Source organism: Dipodomys merriami, unplaced genomic scaffold (assembly GCF_024711535.1).
Source record: "Dipodomys merriami isolate MVZ:Mamm:240054 unplaced genomic scaffold, mDipMer1.0.p SCAF_69, whole genome shotgun sequence".
Taxonomy (NCBI): domain Eukaryota; kingdom Metazoa; phylum Chordata; class Mammalia; order Rodentia; family Heteromyidae; genus Dipodomys; species Dipodomys merriami.
Window position 1 is genome coordinate 6,030,478 of NW_027206279.1, and position 17,737 is coordinate 6,048,214.

The 17,737-nt window shown below is 40.4% G+C and overlaps 1 protein-coding gene across 4 annotated transcripts in view; it reads right to left on the reverse strand.

The window, feature by feature from the left end:
• Ttbk2 (tau tubulin kinase 2) overlaps positions 1 to 17,737 on the reverse strand; it is a 61,555-nt gene that overhangs the window by 13,627 nt on the left and 30,191 nt on the right. For all 4 annotated transcript variants that reach the window (XM_070005918.1, XM_070005917.1, XM_070005916.1 and 1 more), the window contains exons 6-11: positions 17,422 to 17,526; positions 15,240 to 15,305; positions 14,498 to 14,590; positions 12,093 to 12,218; positions 2,309 to 2,466; positions 1,090 to 1,306 (exon numbers count right to left, since the gene is read on the reverse strand). In XM_070005918.1, coding sequence (XP_069862019.1) covers positions 1,090 to 1,306; positions 2,309 to 2,466; positions 12,093 to 12,218; positions 14,498 to 14,590; positions 15,240 to 15,305; positions 17,422 to 17,526 — 765 coding nt within the window. The remainder of the gene's footprint in view (positions 1 to 1,089; positions 1,307 to 2,308; positions 2,467 to 12,092; positions 12,219 to 14,497; positions 14,591 to 15,239; positions 15,306 to 17,421; positions 17,527 to 17,737) is intronic.

The window sequence follows — 17,737 nt, forward strand, 5'->3', positions numbered from 1 at the left end:
CAAATGAAAAACATTCCAGGTAATATTCATGTGAAACATCACTGAAGACTGAGAATAATACAAATAATTGGATGTCTTTTCAGAGAATTAGCTGTTCAGATTACATAGAAGACATTGTCAAAAAAAATTTTACAAGGAGAAGAAAAATATGAAAATGATATTAAGACATGTGAAAAAGATAGGCCAGCCACTCCGGAGTTGGGAGAATGGGAAGATCACATTTCAAGTTCATCCTCAGTAAAAAAAAACAACTTTGTTTTTTGTTGGTCATGGGGCTTGAACTCTGGGTCTGGGCACTGTCCCTTAGCTCTTCAGCTCAAGGCAAGTAGTCCACCACTTGAGACACAGTGCCACTTCCAGTTTTCTGGTGGTTTATTGGAGATAAGAGTCACATGGACTTTTCTGGTTGGGTTGGCTTTGAACCATGATCCTCATATCTCAGCCTCCTTAGTAGCTAGGATTACAGACATGAGCCATGGGCGCCCGGCTCAGTACAAAAGTTTTAGAGATTCCATCTCAACAATAAAAAGCTGGATGTGATAGTGTGTTCCTGCCATCCCAGCTAACCAAAAAGCATAATAGGAGAATTGTGGTCCAGGCTGACCTGGACAAAAGACCCTATACAAAGAGTAACAAAAGCAAAAAGGCCTGGAAGTGTGGCTCAAGTGTCAGACTGTTTGGATAGGATAATATTTCTATTTTGTGGAGGTTACATAATGAAGCATCTTATTTACAATCTATTCCCAGATGCTTTGGAAAAGGAAATGTGTGGTATTGTAGATGTGTGTATTCAGCTGAATTATCTACTTGTTTTGTTTTCAGTCCTGGAGACTGAATTCAGGGCCTACTTACTAGGTACAGCCCTCTAACTTGAGTCATACCCTCAGGCCCCAAAAGGACATCTTAATATAGTTCTTCCTAAGTAGCAAGTGTTAATGGTTTGTATGTCTCGGTAAGGGGCATATTTAAAATAAGTAGCAATACAATGTATTATCTACTTTACACTTAAAACTGAGAATCATATACTTTAACAGTATGAGAAAAGTATATACATGGAATGATATGACTTCATCTACACGAAGTGCACACCTTACAGATTCCAAGCTTTATCTTGTTCTTGTTGACATCCATCTCCTCCCAGACATCCTTCTCTTGAGGACCAGGGTGGCCCAGAGACCCAGGCAATTTATCTGGTGATACACCAACAGGTATGCCATTCTCCCCATCACTAAGCTGTTCATCTGGAAATACTTCATCTGTATTTTCTCGAAGCAAGTCTCCAGGGATGGGAGTGGCATTGGCAATTCTAAAGGGGATGGTAGAAGAAAGACAAACCATACAACATTAAAAGATGAGAATCAAAACTTAGTTTGAGACTACCCTACACTTCTTTCTAGATTTAAGGGAAATCTATTTATTACTTATTAAGAGGTGTTTTTTTGGGGGGTGTGGGGGGGTTGGTCGTGAATCTTGAACTCTGGGCCTGGGTGCTGTCCCTCAGCTCTTCAGCTCAAGGCAAGCACTCTACCACTTGAGCCACAGCACCACTTCCAGTTTTCTGGTGGTTTGTTGGAGATAAGAGTCTCATGGACTTTTGTGGCTGTGCTGGCTTTGAACCACGATCCTCAGATCTCAGCCTCCTGAGTAGCAAGGATGACAGGCATGAATCACCAGCGCTGGCAAGAGGTTTTTTTTGTTTTGTTTTGTTTATTGGAGGTCCTGAGGCCTGAACTCAGAGCTTTTCCAGGGTCCCTAAGCTTTTTTGCTCAAGGCTAGTACTGATTCTATCACTTAAGCCACAGCTCTACTTTCCGTTTTTTGCTAGTATTTGGAGATAAGACTCTCACCACCTTTCCTGCTCTGGCTGTCTTTGAACTACAATTCTCTAGCTCTCAGACTCCTGTGTAGTGAGGATTTATAGGTGTGAGCCACCAGTGCCTGGCAAAGATATTTCTGTTAAACCTTTTCTGGAAAGTTAGAAGTCATGCCAATTCTACAATAAAAACTTCAGTAAATTTTGAGAATTTTGAATTTTGAAATTTTAAAATTCAAATTCTAACACCATAACTTATTGGTGTGACAGTTGTTTTGGAAGTCAGGCACATCTGGTCTATTTTCTAAGATGTCTCCATCAACTCTAGCAAGGATGACAGGCACAAGCCTCCAGCAAGAAAGCCAAGGAAGAGCATGAGGCCTTGAGGTCAAGCCCCAGGAACAGAGGGTGGCACATACTCTGCCCCCACCCCACCCCACCCCCACCCCCGCCTGAGCAAGAAGCACAGTGCTGAATGAAGAGTGCAGGCCGCACCCAATGGCAGCAGGGGTCAGGCGGGTGTGTAACTGAGGCGTGGTGGAGGTGGTGGTGGTGGTCAGGGAGCCATCAGTCCCAGTCTTCTCCCAGTCAAAAGGGTCACTCTCAATGACTCCAAAGGTCTTGATGCTGTTGTCAAACACGGATGTAAGAAGCTAAACCACAAAGAAAAGTAAGCATAGTCATTTTCTTCTATAAGACAAAGCGCTGAAGACTCATAAAAAAAAGTTTGCAGTAATCTTTTCTTTAAAACTAGTAGTGGAGCTGTGGATTAGTGGTAGAGTGCTAGCCTTGAGCAAAAGCAGCTCAGGGACAGTGCCCAGACCCTGAGTTCAAGCCCCATGACCTGCACACACAAAAACAATAATAATTTTTAGCTAGGTGCTGGTAGTTCACACCTGTAATCCTAGTGACTCAGGAGGCTGAGATCTGAGGAGTGTGGTTCAAAGCCAGCCCAGTCAGGAAAATCCATGAAGCTCTTATCTCCAATTATCCACCAAAAAAGCCAGAAGTGAAGCTGTGACTCAAGTGATAGAGAGCTATTCTTGAGCACAGAAGCTCAGGGATAGCGCCCAGGCCTTGAATTCAAGCCTTAGGATTGGCACCACAAGACAAAAATAAAAGCTAACTTGAATATGGATTATACGTGGATGGCAATACTAAACTCATGTTGATTTCAGTTGTGGTACTAGCTTGTACTTATACAGGAGAATGTTCCTAGTTTTTGTAAGATACATGATAAAGCATTATATTTACAATCCACTCTCAGAAGCTTTGGCAACAGGAAATGTACAGTGTTGTATATGTGTGTATTCAGTATTGCATATGTGTATAATGAACTCAGGACTTGTGCTGCTAGGAAGGGCACTCTAATTTGAACCATGCCCCTATCCCCAAACAGGGTTTTTAAAATATGATTTAACCAAAGTGGTGGTATTAATTGGTATGCCTAGCTAAGGAGCATATAGAATTTGTGCTTTCGTCCTCTTTTTTTTTTTTTTTTTTTTCTGGTTGTGGGAGCTGAACTCTGGGCCTGGGCATTGTCCCTCAGCTCTTCAGCTCTAGGCTAGTGCCCTGCCACTTGAGCCACAGCACCATATCCAGCTTTTTTCTGCTTATGTGGTGCTGAGGAATCAAATCCAGGGGAATCAAATCCAGGCCTCATGCATGTGAGGCAAGCACTCTACCACTGAGCCAACTTCCCAGTCCCTCTTTTTTTGTTGTTGTTGGTAGATTCAAGAAGTTCTTAAAGCCCATCAAGACCTGTGTATGTGTGCGTGTGTGTGTAAATATACAAATAATTTCAAAGCAATTTGTCTTATTATTTGAATTATATTAGTCATAATTTCATTTTTGTTTTTAAACTCCCAGTACCACACTTTCCTCATTTTTGCAAAAGAGCCTTCACAAAGAAGCTTGCTGTTCTTGCCTACATGCAGCATTTTAAATTTATGATTATGCGTTCCTTCTTTGTTTGTTGTACTCTGTTAGTATTCTGTCCTCTGGGATTCATCTTACACGGCTCCCACCCCAGAAGTGAAATCAGTACTTCTTTATTGGAAGATTTTTCACTTATTTACTTGAGACTTTTAAAAAGATTAGTCTGAGCTGGGAGCTGGTGGCTCACACGTATATAATCCTCACTACTCAGCTCAGGGACAGCACCCAGGACCTGAGTTCTAAGCCCCATGACTGAAAAGGAACTGGGGGATTTGGACATAATTTTGATGTAAAGTCAACAGATGCTGCTCATATATGAGATAGAAACTGCGACAGGCAAAGGGAGAATAAAGGGTGACTTAAATTTTTGCCAGTATCTATTGGATATATGTGAGATGGAAAGCAATGTGTTTGGGATATTAAAATTTTAAGGAGTTTAGTGAGGAACAGGGAATATACAATAGATACAAATTTGAGCATCACCAATATGTAAATGCCAATAGGAATTATTGAAAGCCACAGGACCAGCTAATAATATCATTTTTAAAAAGTAGTTAGAGCCAGCCAGGCACCAGTGGCTCACGCCTGTAATCCTAGCTACTCAGGAGGCTGAGATCTGAGGATCTCGGTTCAAAGCCAGCCCGGGCAGGAAAGTCCATGAGACTCTCATCTCCAATAAACCACTAGAAAACTGGAAGTGGCACTGTGGCTCGAGCGGTAGAATGCTTGCCTTGAGCTGAAAGGAATGCAGGGACAGCGCCCAAGCCCAGAGTTCAAGCCCCACGACTGACAAAAATAGTAGTTAGAGCCAGATGCTGGTGGCTCACGTCTGTAATCCTAGCTACTCAGAAGGATGAGAGCTGAGGATGGAGGTTCAAAGCCAGCCCGGGCAGGAAAGTCCAGGAGACTCTTATCTCCAATAAACCACCAGAAAACCGGAAGTGGTGCTGTGGCTCAAGTGGTAGAGTGCTTGCCTTGAGCTGAAGAGCTGAGGGACAGCACCCAAACTCAGAGTTCAAGTCCCACGAACAACCAAAACTAAAAAAAAGTAATTAGCAAAGGGACTCAAGGTGAAGGCCTAGGGTACTCCAGCATTTGAATGGAAGGAAGATGCCTCAGGAAAGGTATAAAAAAGTTAGAGGAGTGGCCAAGGAGGTCAGAAAACCAAGAGTAGGGTATTCTAGATAAACTAGAAGCATTTCAATATCCTCTTTCTAAGAAGAGTCAAACACTATGAATTATAAATGTACAGGTAGTTCTGATTTTTTAATTTTCTCTCTTTCAAACCCAGACTATAAGTCCCAACAAGCCAGTGCAACTCTGATCTCATTCACCACTGTATCTCCAAGTTAGGTCTAACACTGGGCCTTACACATAAGTTATATACTCTAAAAAGACACTAAGAGCCAGGCACTGATGGCTCACCCCTGTAATCCTAGCTACTCAGAAGGCTGAGATCTGAGGATCCTGGTTCGAAGTGAGCCCAGGCAGGAAAGTCCATGAAACTCTTAGTCTCCAATTATCCACCAGAAAAGAGGAAATGGTGCTGTGGCTCAAAGTGGTAGAGCACTAGCCTTGAGCAGAAGAGCTCAGGAACAGTACTCAAGCCCTTAGTTCAAGCCCCACAACTGACAAAATAACAACAACAACAATAATAATAAATTTAAAAAGTAATAAAAAGACATTAAGAATAAACATGAATAATATTTAAAAATTCATACAGTTCCAGCTTTAAGTCCCTGAAAGAAAAAGAATGTAAAAAATTAAACTAAGAAAATGAGAGGAATTGGAAAAGGCATGGTTATAAATTCTGGGAAACTTAATTTTGGTCCTCTTTTCATTCTTGTAGGTTACATATGTTGTAGCTTAGGCTTCCCCAGAACGTCAGAGGTAAAGGGAGACAAAAAATACAAGGGAGAGTGATGGAGGGAGTAAAAATTACTGAAAAATATTGTAGCATGTGACACGCTTTACCCTGTTTAACTAAAACAAGCTAATGAAAAGAAAAAAATAACACAAGGAGAAGAAAACACACAGTAGAAAAGGAAAGGGGATGGAGACCCAAGACTTAAGATCTGAAACATCAGACCTGAATGAAATCAAGGCCCTCAGTGGTTTGCAGAATGAGATGTATGCTTGGGAGCTGAAATCCTTATTCATGAGGCAGCAGCTGCCTTGTGTGAGCATGGAGACTACTACTGCTAAATTCAACATCTGTACTGTACAACAACAGGGAGACGCCTCACCCTGTCCTTTCATTTTGTCAGCTGTCCTGACATGAAATTGTTCTTTTCTCTCATTTTCTATATTGCTCTTGCTTTCATTCTCACCCCTTCAGCCACTCAGTACTGAGGCTTGAACTCAGAGCTTCATGCACTCAGCTCTCTCTCTTTCTCTCTCTCCTCCCTCTCTCTCTCTCTCTCTCTCTCTCTCTCTCTCTCTCTCTCTCTCTCATCAATCATGGGGCTTGAACTCTGGGCCAGGGCACTGTCCCTGAGCTCTTCAGCTCAAGGCGAGTGCTCTACCATTTGAGCCATTACACCACTTCCCGGTTTTCTGAGTGGTTTATTGAAGATAAGAGTCTCAAGGACTTTCCTGCCTGGGCTGGCTTTGAAATGCACTCCTCAGATCTCAGCCCCCCAAGTAGCTAGGATTATAGGCATGAGCCACCAGCACCTGGCTTTACTTTTTTTCCCCCTTGTCACCCTTGTCAGTCACTCAGCTTTCTTGCTGGTTCTCTACTACTTTAGACACAACTCCAGTCAGGCATTTTTGACGGTTGGAGATGTGAGTCCCATAGACTTTTCTGCTGGGGCTGGTTTAGGGCCAGGATTAATCCGAGTTTAAAATTAATCGCTGAAGCTGGACACTGGTGAGTTATGCCTATAATCCTAGCTACTCAAGAGCCTACAATCCAAGAAATCATAGTCTGAAGCCAGCCTGGGCAGACAACCAGCAAAAAAGCTGGAAGTGGATCTGTAGAACATCAGCCTTGATCAAAAAAAGCCAAATGAGAGTGCAAGACCCTAAGTTCAAGCCTTAGTAATGCCACACATGCACACACACACAAAGATAAAGGCATCTGTATTTGGAACAACTTACTGCTGTGAGCAGTTCTTTTCAAAACTTACCATCCCAAAGACTTGACTGCTCCAGACTGACCAATGCAAACCTGGAAAAGTAGTTCCAAGTAGCAACATCATCAATGCCAACTGATATCATGCCTTACCAAAGAGAAGCTTCACCATCACACTATAGCTGAGTTAATTACATGTTTCACCAAATATAGCACACTGCTGTTTTTTTTGTCCATTGTGGGGCTTGAACTCTGGGCCTGGGCGCTGTCCCTCAGCTCTTCAGCTCAAGGCGAACACTCTACCACTTGAATCACTGCGCTACTTCCAATTTTCAGAGTGGTTTATTGAAGATAAGAATCTCAGACTTTCATGCCTGGGCTGGCTTTGAACGGCAAGGTCCTCAGATCTCAGCCTTCTGAGTAGCTGGGATTACAGGTGTGAGCCACTGGAGCATGGCTGGATTTTTCTACTTTCTGAAATTTCTATTATTATTACTTTTTTTTTTTTTTGACAATACTAGGGTTTTCATTTTAATACTTGGAAAGCATTTAACCAACCAAAAAATGCATTTTCTAAGTAAAATTTGATTATATTCCTAATGATATGCAGTCCATAAAGATGATCCATGCTAGCTTCTACCACCTGGGACACTTATTTGTTATACAACCGATAGTCTGACATAAGAACAATGCCTTGCGCTATGGCTCAAGTGGTAGAGCATGAGCCTTGAGCTGAATTGCTCAGGGACAGCTCCCAGGCCTAGAGCTCAAGCCCCACGACTGACAAAAAATAAAAGAGAGAGATCTTTCATGCGATTGTTTCTAACATATTTATAAGATTATGTCTTTGCTGCTTTGTATGTCCCCCCCATGGTATAACCCCTGCTTTCACTATATATGATGTTGGTATATGTGGAGGGGAAGGGAAAAAAACAAATTGTTAAAACAGGGATACAGGTGGACCCATTGCAACAATGAGATGTACAAGTCGCTATGTAGAAAAACGAACTTTACAACTTTGGTGGGGGGGATGGGGAGAGAAGGAAGGGGGGGAGGATGCGAAGGGATGGGAAGAGGAAACAAAGGAGGAGGCTACAATGGTTGATAAGAAATGTACTCATTATCTTGCCCATGTAATTGTAACCCCTCTGTAAAGTATTTTCACAATAAACAAAATACATTTATTAAAAAAAAAAGAACAATGCCTTGGGAAAACACTCCTCTTTCATCCCTCACACAAAATGCTATCAAAAGCTGTATCGTATTTGCCTTCCTAGGAAATCCATTTGCTCTTTCAAAGAGAATAAAGACAAAGTTCAGGCATTTGCAAAACCAAGAGTCATTTGTGATATGATATGAAGAACACTGAGAATTTTGATTTCCCAATCCTCACTTAATAAATGGTAAATTAATGGATCCATAAAGCACTTAACCAAGAGAGCACAATGGCGATGCTGTCTTGGCAGATTCAAAGACGGATTATTTACTGCAAAAGAAAGTGCAACTCACTTCAATGATAAGAATACGCTTTTTTTTTTTGGTCAGTCGTGGGGCCTGAACTCTGGGCCTGGGCGCTGTCCCTCAGCTCTTCAGCTCAAGAGCCACAGCACCACTTGTAGCTCTTTCTGTTTATGTGGTGCTAAGGAATGGAACCCAGGGCCTTATGCATGCGAGGCAAGCACTGTACCACTGAGCCACCTGCCCAGCCCTATGCACATTCTTTCTCTGCTCTTTCACAGGGGTTTTAGCAAAATTCACCAAGGAAAAAAATTACACTGCACCTTTTTTTTTTTTTTGGCAGTCCTGGGGCTTGAACTCAGGGCCTGGACACTGTCCCTGAGCTTCTTTTTTTTGCTCAAGGCTAGCACTTGAGCCACAGTACCACTTCTGGCTTTTTCTGTGTATGTGGTACTGAGGAATTGAACCCAGGGCTTCATGCATGCTAGGCAAGCAGTTTACCACTGAGCCACCTTCCCAGCCACTGTGTCCATTCTCTAGAGAATAAAAACCAGGAATAGACAGAAACAAAATAAAAAGAATAAAGAGAACGATGTGGAGAGGTGCAGAGTGTCAGCTATTTCCCCCTTTCTATCAAGACTCTAGAGCAGTGCTGGCTGAAAACATGTCTTTCCCTGCAGGTGCTTGATCAGCCCACAAGGTAAATTGCCCAGCAATGTACTATGGCTTCCCAAGGTCTAACAACAAGGTCAACATTTCCTTTTTCATTGTCTTATAGGCCAAAGCAATATAACAGAAATTAAAATTTCTATTAATATACAAGTAATATAAAATAGAATTATCTTCAAGAATGAAGAGAAGTGAGGAAATTATAAGCAAGAGCAGTATCACCCAGGAACATATACAACTGCTTACATTTACATTCCATCTTACAACTTATAAATCATGCTCACGCGTACCTCCCTGGAATCTTAATACTACAAGGTAGGTATTTCACCATTTCAGACTACAAACTGAGGCTTAGAAAGGTCATACTAAAGTTATACAGCAAAACCACCTATTTAAACAGGTCTTTCAAGTATGTGCTAATTTTACTAAACAACCAGCCAGCAGGCAAGACAAAAACAACACATAGGGGGAAAAACATGAACAAAAAACCTATAGTTAAAATTATCCTTGAAAGTCCCTTAAAATGCTCCCCAAATACAGAATTCTGTTAACTCTCTTCTTTGTTGTTTTTTATCCATTCACTATTTTTTTGTGTGTGTATGTGCACTGGTCCTGGGGCTTGATCTAAGGCTCTGAGCATTCTCTTAGCTTTTTTGCTCAAGCCACTTGAACCACAGCTCTATATCCATCTTTTTTGGTGGTTAACTAGAGATAATCTCATGGACTTGCCCTTTTCAAGGGCTAGTTTCAAATCCCAATCATTAGCTCTCAGCCTCCTGAGTAGGATTACAGGCGTGAACCACCAAAACCCAGCATCTGGGCAAAATTTGACTCATCTAGTTTCTATAATAACCCAATAAAAACAATATTTATAAACAATATGTACAATAAGATATTAAACTTGGTAATAATTCTGATATAGTCACTTATGGTTCAACAGGCAGAAATAGTATTTATGTACTTTTTTTTTTTTTTACATTTCCTAAGAGAGCAAAAGTAATTCTAACTTTTTTTTTTTTTAAGGATTTGTAAAACACACACATTCCAAGTAAAAGCTAATTCTGACACTTTGGTGTATATGTATGTGTGTGTATGTGTTTTAGTTCTTAATATAATAAGTTGTAGACATAGCCTTGGATATAGCTAGAGAGGTAGTCATGCTAAATACTCACGTACTTTTCACCTGTTACTAGAGAAGATTTTTTTTAATTATGCTGGTTGTCTTAGGAGAACTTAAAGCATTTGAAAGAACAGTGATCATAAGCCAATTCAGCAATGAATTTTGAGCTGTAAAGATAACCATATTGTCTCCTGATGTCAACACTAGTCATAAAATACTGTAGTCACTCACAGCAACACCTCTTCCCAGTTATCCTTCTCTTGTCTATCTATTCTCTGCTCCTACTCATTGCTTATGAAAGATCAGAGAGCAGCAAAGATTTTTAGTCTATTTTTGCTTGTTCATGAAATATAAAATAACCAGAGTTTGTTTCGTTAAGTGATAGAGAAGCCCCCTAAAGAATATCCAAATGAGACAGTGCCCAGGCCCAGAGTTCAGGCCCCATGACTAGACCCCCCCCCCCAAAAAAATAATATCCAAATGAAAATTTGAGATTAGTAATTTGTCAATGTATTTAATCTGAAAATCCAAAAAGTAGCTGGTAACTATGATGGTCTCTTTTTTTAGATTACAAATATACCTAAGAGGCAAGTACAATAAAAAAAATCCAAGCCGGGCGCTGGTGGCTCACGCCTGTAATCCTAGCTACTCAGGAGGCTGAGATCTGAGGATCGCGGTTCAAAGCCAGCCCGGGCAGGAGAGACCGTGAGACTCCTATCTCCAATAAACCACCAGAAAACCGGAAGTGGCGCTGTAGCTCAAGTGGTAGAGCGCTCGCCTTGAGCTGAAGAGCTGAGGGACAGCGCCCAGGCCCAGAGTTCAAGCCCCACGACCGACAAAAAAAAAAAAATCCAAGCAAACTATCTTGATAAAAAGATTATTAGCACCCAAGATAGGACACTTGGAACACTTTCCAACTTCTCTTAAATAGCGTCTTATAGGTACAATATCATTATTACAATTAATGTGCATTTTCTATAGTTCAGACAATGCATACAAAATCTAACTATGAGACCACATTTTCTGGGCATGATGGCATGTGCCTAAAATCTCAGCATTTGAGAGGCCTTGGACAGGAACATTGCAAATTCAAGGCCATCCTAGGTGAGACCCTATCTCAAAAAAAAAACAACTAGACAAAAAACTATTCCGAAGCAACTCAAATACAATATATTAAATACAAATAAACTCATTATGCTGTAGGAATACTTTGTCTGATGATTGGATGCTTACAGAATTTAAACTTTCACTAACAGGCAACAAAGTCTATAAAAAGGGTGTAGTAATACATTATTATAATTCATCTACGTGTGTCTTCATTTATGTTTTCAGTGCTGGCAATTATTTTGCATTAAGCCCTGACCAAGTTCTCCGTAAGACTAACACAGTCTTCTGAATTACAGCTTGCTGGAGGTAGGGGATGCACTTTGTGATAAACCTAGTTGACTCTTACAAGGCTTCATTAACTGATGCTCTGAGGAAATGATTCATTGACCACAGACAAAATGGAGCCAATATTCATTGACTGCTATCCCATGGCATATTAACACATGATAAATTGTTCTGGACAGGGGACACTGTCTAATTGGAAATTTCCCTCAGGTCACGAAATTAAATACAGAATTTACATGACTTGAATTATCAGTATGTTCTATACATCAGGTGGTTTACATTAGGAGAAATAAAATCTGCTTCACAAGAAGCAAACCTAAAACTCTAAAGTATTTTCCAAGAAGGAAAATACATACACATACATAATACACTCTCTCTCTGTCTCTGTCTCTGTCTCTGTCTCTCTCTCTCTCTCTCTCTCTCTCTCACACACACACACACACACACACACACACACACACACACACACACACACACACACACACTCAATTCTACCACATTTCTCTCAGGATGTATTTAAATAGAGACTTCCCATACTCAAAATATTTATAATAGTCTCAAGACTACAATGCATGAAAGCAGAGACTAAGAATTAACACAGAGAATTCACAAAGATGCTTGCTTACCTGGTAATCTGGTTTTGTAAAATAATCCAAAGAGGAGATATGGTCCAGAAAGACGCTGAATTCTGGAGGAAGATGTTTCAGCATGAGCCGATGGTCATACCTCTCCTTAATAGAGCCTACTTGCTCCTTGGAAATAAAGAGAAAAGGAACCAAAATCAATTTATCTTGGCAATTATCCATTAAAAGCCCCTCAGACAGTCTTAAGGGAATGCACTACGCAATGAGATAGTGGGTAATTAAATATAAAGCAATAACTGAGCTCTTTCTAATAGCTTAATGTACAGTGCCTTAAAGTGCCAGAAAACTAGCTAGGCGCCGGTGGTTCATGCCTGTAATCCTAGCTACTCAGGAGACTGAGATCTGAGGATTATGGTTCAAAGCCAGCCTGGGCAAGGAAAGTCCCTGAGACTCTTATCTCCAATAAAAACCATCAGAACACTGGAAGTGGTGCTGTGGCTCAAGTGGTAGAGTGCTAGCCTTGAGCTGAAGAGCTGAGGGACAGTGCCCAGGCACAAAGTTTAAGCCCCATGACCGACCAAAAAAAAAAAAAAAGTGCCAAAAAACTGTCATGCAAACCAAAAGATTACCAGAGTTCTGTATCAGTGAACTAATGGTAAAACCAAAAGAATTTATCTTAAATTGAGATTACATTTATAATACATGTTTATAGTTTCCTAATCAAAGAATATAAGGTGACAAAAATTAAAAGCTATTTGAAGCTAGCAGGGGCAAGAGAGTCCCTGATACTCTTATTGCCAATTAACCATCAAAAATGTGAAAATGGGGCTGTTGCTCAAGTGGTAGAGCACTAGCCTTGTGTAAAGAGGTCAGGGATGGTGCCTAGGCTCTGAGTTCAAGCCCAGGACTGGCACCAAAAATAATTACAAAAACAAAAAACCTAAAAGTTTACTTGACTTTCAAAAGAAAAAGAGCTACAAATCTAATCAGTAGGTAAGTTTAAACTTATATCTACTCTGCATGTACCTAGAAAAAAATTTAACAGCTCTCTAACATCAAAAGAGTATATATATATACACATACACACATACTTGTGAAAATACTATACAGAGGGGTTACAATTACATAGGTGAGGTAATGAGTACATTTCTTTTTTTTTTTTTTTTTTGGGTCCGGTTGTAGGGCTTGAACTCTGGGCTTGGGTGCTGTCCCTCAGCTCTTCAGCTCAAGGCTAGCGCTCTACCACTTGAGCCACAGTGCCACTTCTGGCTTTTTGCTTTTTGCTTATGTGGGGCTGAGGAATCGAACCCAGGGCCTCATGCTTGCAAGGCAAGCGCTCTACCACTGAGCCACCTTCCCAGCCCCAATGAGTACATTTCTTATCAAGCATTGTTTCCTCCTCCTTTGTTTCCCCCTTCCCATCCCCCCCCCATCCCTCCCTGAATTTAGGGCTTTTTTGCTTGCTAGGCAGGTGCTTAAACCATGCTGTTCACCCTTTGCTCTCATTATTTTTTTTTTTAACAGACTCATTTTTTTGTCCAGGTCAGCCTGAACTATGATCTTCCCATTTTTTATTTCTTTTCTTTTCTTTTTTTTTTTTTTGCCGGTCATGGGGCCTGAACTCTGGGTCTGGGCACTGTCCCTCAGCTCTTCAGCTCAAGGCTAGCGCTCTACCACTGGAGCCACAGCACCACTTCTGGCTTTTTCTGCTTATGTGGTGCTGAGGAATCAAACCCAGGGCCTCCTGCATGCAAGGCAAGCACTCTACCACTGAGCCACTTCCCAGCCCCCATTTTTTATTTCTGAGTAGCTAGAATGACAGGCTTGTATGACCATGCCCAGATTGTTTGCTTGTGAAGGGTTCTCATAAACTTTTTGCTTTGCTGGCCTCAAATCATAATTTTCTTTATCTCAGTTTCTGAAGTAGCTATGGTTATAGCTATGAGTCACCACACTTAGTCTAGGTTTTAAGTTTCATATGCAAGCACATTTTACTTTTTTTTTTTTTTTGTCCTCTGTAGTGCTTTAACTCTGGGCCTGGAAGCTGTCCCTCAGCTCTTCAGCTCAAGGCTAGTGCTCTACCACTTGAACCATAGCGCCACTTCCAGTTTTCTGGTGGTAAATTGGAAGTAAGAGTCTCATGGACTTTCCTGCCCGGGGCTGGCTTCAAAGCCCGATCCTAAGATCCAAGCCTCCTGAGTAGCTACAATTACAGCTACGATTACAGCCACCAGTGTCTGGCCTACATTTTAATTAAATTAAAATGTACATTTTTACTGATAAAAACAAAACCATACATGTTAGTGGTGTGTTAGATGGTGTTTCAATACACTATATATATTTTATGTAATGTTTATTATATATATTTTCAACATAAATTCATACTAAGTATAAATTTTTTTCTTCTTTCCCTGACAAAAATTAACATAGACTGTTTCCAAAATTACCTTGTCTTTTATTTTTCTCCAAGGCAGCTGACCAACCACAAACTCCACCAACATGTAGAATAAGGACCAAAGGTCATCATGTCTTCCCATTTCCTTGGTAGATAAAAACAAAATTCAGTGACATTGTATCACAAGTTCTTCTAAAAGTATTAAATTGTTAAAGGCCTAGCCATTTTGTTCATCTTTTAGGCTTAAAAATTTTAATGTATTTCTAAAAAAATTTCTTCTGTATCTACATAGTTACATAGCTACACAGCAACCTGATCAATAGTGTATGCATATATTTGTTATATATATATGTGTGCGTATGTGTTTATATACATGCACACACATACTTTTTGATAGGAAGACTACCAGCTAGATGGATGTACAGCTCAGTAATGATAGAGCTCTTGCCTAGCATGCATGACACTGGGTTGGATGCCCACAACTGTCAAAAGTACACAAATAAGCAAAAACTACCTTAAAACCTAGAAATCCTAAATATGATAATCTACCAATTAATGAGTTTATTCAGTGTTTGTGACTTTAACTTCACAATCTCACAAAACTGTGAAATTTATGTAATCATTTAATCTCAAAAAATTATTTTAAATAAAGAACTATAACGTTAAGCCTGCACAAGACCCTGGATTTATTCCTAGTATGAAAAAAAATTAGTAAAGAAAAAATTTCCCACTTTTGTCCTGTGTATATAAAGACACTGCACACATATACAGATGACTCCAGTTTCCATACCTACCCTGTTACGATGAGCATTGATGGATGCGTACCGAACTGTCCCTCGAAAGCCTGCCACAGCTCGGGGCTACAACAAAGCCAAGCAAAAACAAAAAATCAATTTCTTTTTTTTTTTTTTTTTCCGTCTGGTGGTGGGGCCTGAACTCTGGGCATGAGCGCTGTCCCTCAGCTCTTCAGCTCAAGGCTAGCGCTCTACCAATTGAGTCACAGTGCCACTTCCGGCTTTTTTCTTTTTGCTTATGTGGGGCTGAGGAATCGAACCCAGGGCCTCAGGCATGCAAGGCAAGCGCTCTACCACTGAGCCACCTTCCCAGACCCCAAAAAATCAATTTCAAACACCAACAGATTCCATTTAACTGGGCACATGAAAAGGCAGGGGAAGGGATAGAGTTAAGGGAAAAGAACATTAAGTTTTAGAAAGTGTGGTATCTGAATCACGACTGCTGCCAACCTCTCCCAGCTAGACTAGGGGCCTCCACCATTCCAGACTTCTGGAGCCAATAGTCTCTAGTCTCTTCCTCACTGAAGAGACTAAAATGGTTTGCTTCTGGCAGAAGCACTTTTCACCTTGTTCCCCAGCTGAATGTTGATGAGGAGACATAAGTCCTGACCTAGTTCAAGCAGAACTAGGAAGCAACCTTCTAGCACTCTGTCTCCAACAGAGTGCTGTCTCCATTAAGCTAGCTCTATTAAGGCTCCACTAGTCTCTTCCCTCTATCCCATGATCTGGGGATATCTTTCTTTGTCTCTGCTTAGTCCTATTTAGCAACAATCTTACTACTTCAGTTTTAGCACAAAGCTTGAACCCTTAGAATCTGTCCACCCTTGACATCTGACCAAAACCTTTCTCTCTCACCCTCTCTGCCTTATCACTCCACCTTATTAATAATTCTTTCAAGTCTAAAACTCAAAATACCTCATTTCCAACAACAAAAACTTAAAAGCATGCACAGAAACCAGAAAACACAACATTTGAATGGGGGGGGGGGGGAGTGAGCAGAAGAAAATGCCTGTGAGAAGGATTTGATGCTGTAATCAACTGGAAAAGACTTCAAAGAAAAATGATAAATATTCACAGAAATAAAGAAAAACTTGCTTAAAGAAGTATCTTAACAATGTTACATCATATTAAAAAATAACAAAAAGAAGCCAGGCATTAGTGGCTCACACCTGTAATCCTAGCTCCTCAGAAGGCTGAGATCTAAGGGTTGAAGTTCAAGGCCAGCCTGGGAAGGAAAAGTCCATGAGCCTCATATCAGCAAAAGAAGGGAAGGAAGCTGGAAATGGAGCTGTAGCTCAAGTGGTAGACCATTAGCCTCAAACAAAAAGAAGCTCAGTGACAGCACCTAGGCCCTGAGTTAATGGCCTGGGACCAGCACCAAAAATTAATTAATAATGTAACAAATGTAATAATAAAGAAAACCAAAACACAGAGTTTAGAAAGTTAAAAGAATTTCCTGTAAGCTGGGTGTCCATGGTTCAGACCTGTAATCCTAGCTACTCAGGAGGCTGAGATCTGAGGATTGTAGTTCAAAGCCAGACTCTGATCTCCAATTAACCACCAGAAAACCAGAAGTGGCTCACAGTGGTAGAGCACTAGCCTTGAGTTGAAGAGCTCGGTGATAGCACCCAGGCCCAGAGTTGAAGCCCCACAACTGAAAAAAACAAAAAAACAAAAAACAAAAAAGAATTTCCTGTAAGTATCATAAATCTGAGTTCTGGAGTTGAAAGTTAGGCATGGCAGCACATATCTATACCACCACTTTGGGGGCTGAGCCAGAAGAATCCTGAATTTGAGACCATCCTGGGCTGGCCTCAAAAGATAGATAAATACATGAATAAATGAATAAATAAATTAAACCAAGAATTGTAGCATGTAGGAAGGGTATCTGACTGCAAGCAAGGTCTCTAAATGCCAAATGGACATGTCCTTACTATCATACCATTCTAAGCCTGCTGCTAATGGCTATAACTTTAAAGCTGTAACTCTCAAAAACAAGACTTATTAACTTCAGTGTCTAATATAATCATAAAAGATATAAGCCACTTCTTAGATCTCCAACATCAATTATTTTCAATGAGCTACATTCCCAAGCCATAGATAACATTCATTCTAATACACAATTAGCATTTCTCTAGAGTGATACTATAAAGGATATTTTATGTAATATGAAATATCTTACTGGTCTGACGTCACCACAGGAGTTGGTAAATTGTCGAGCCAAGCCAAAATCAAGCATAAAACATTTCCTACATGTGCTAGGAAAGCGACCCATGGCAAAGTTGGACTAGAAAAATAAAGGAGGAACATAAACATATTCTTATAACTTAGTCCTTACATTCAATCTTATTTTCTCTAAATTTACTCTTCTATTTAAAAGTCTACATAACATATATTCCAGATAGTATAGTAAAGTCAATAATGCTTATAAAACATTAATAAAAAACCTTAGTTCTTTGTTCTATTAATGCCTAACATCAGATGAAACTTTGAGCAAA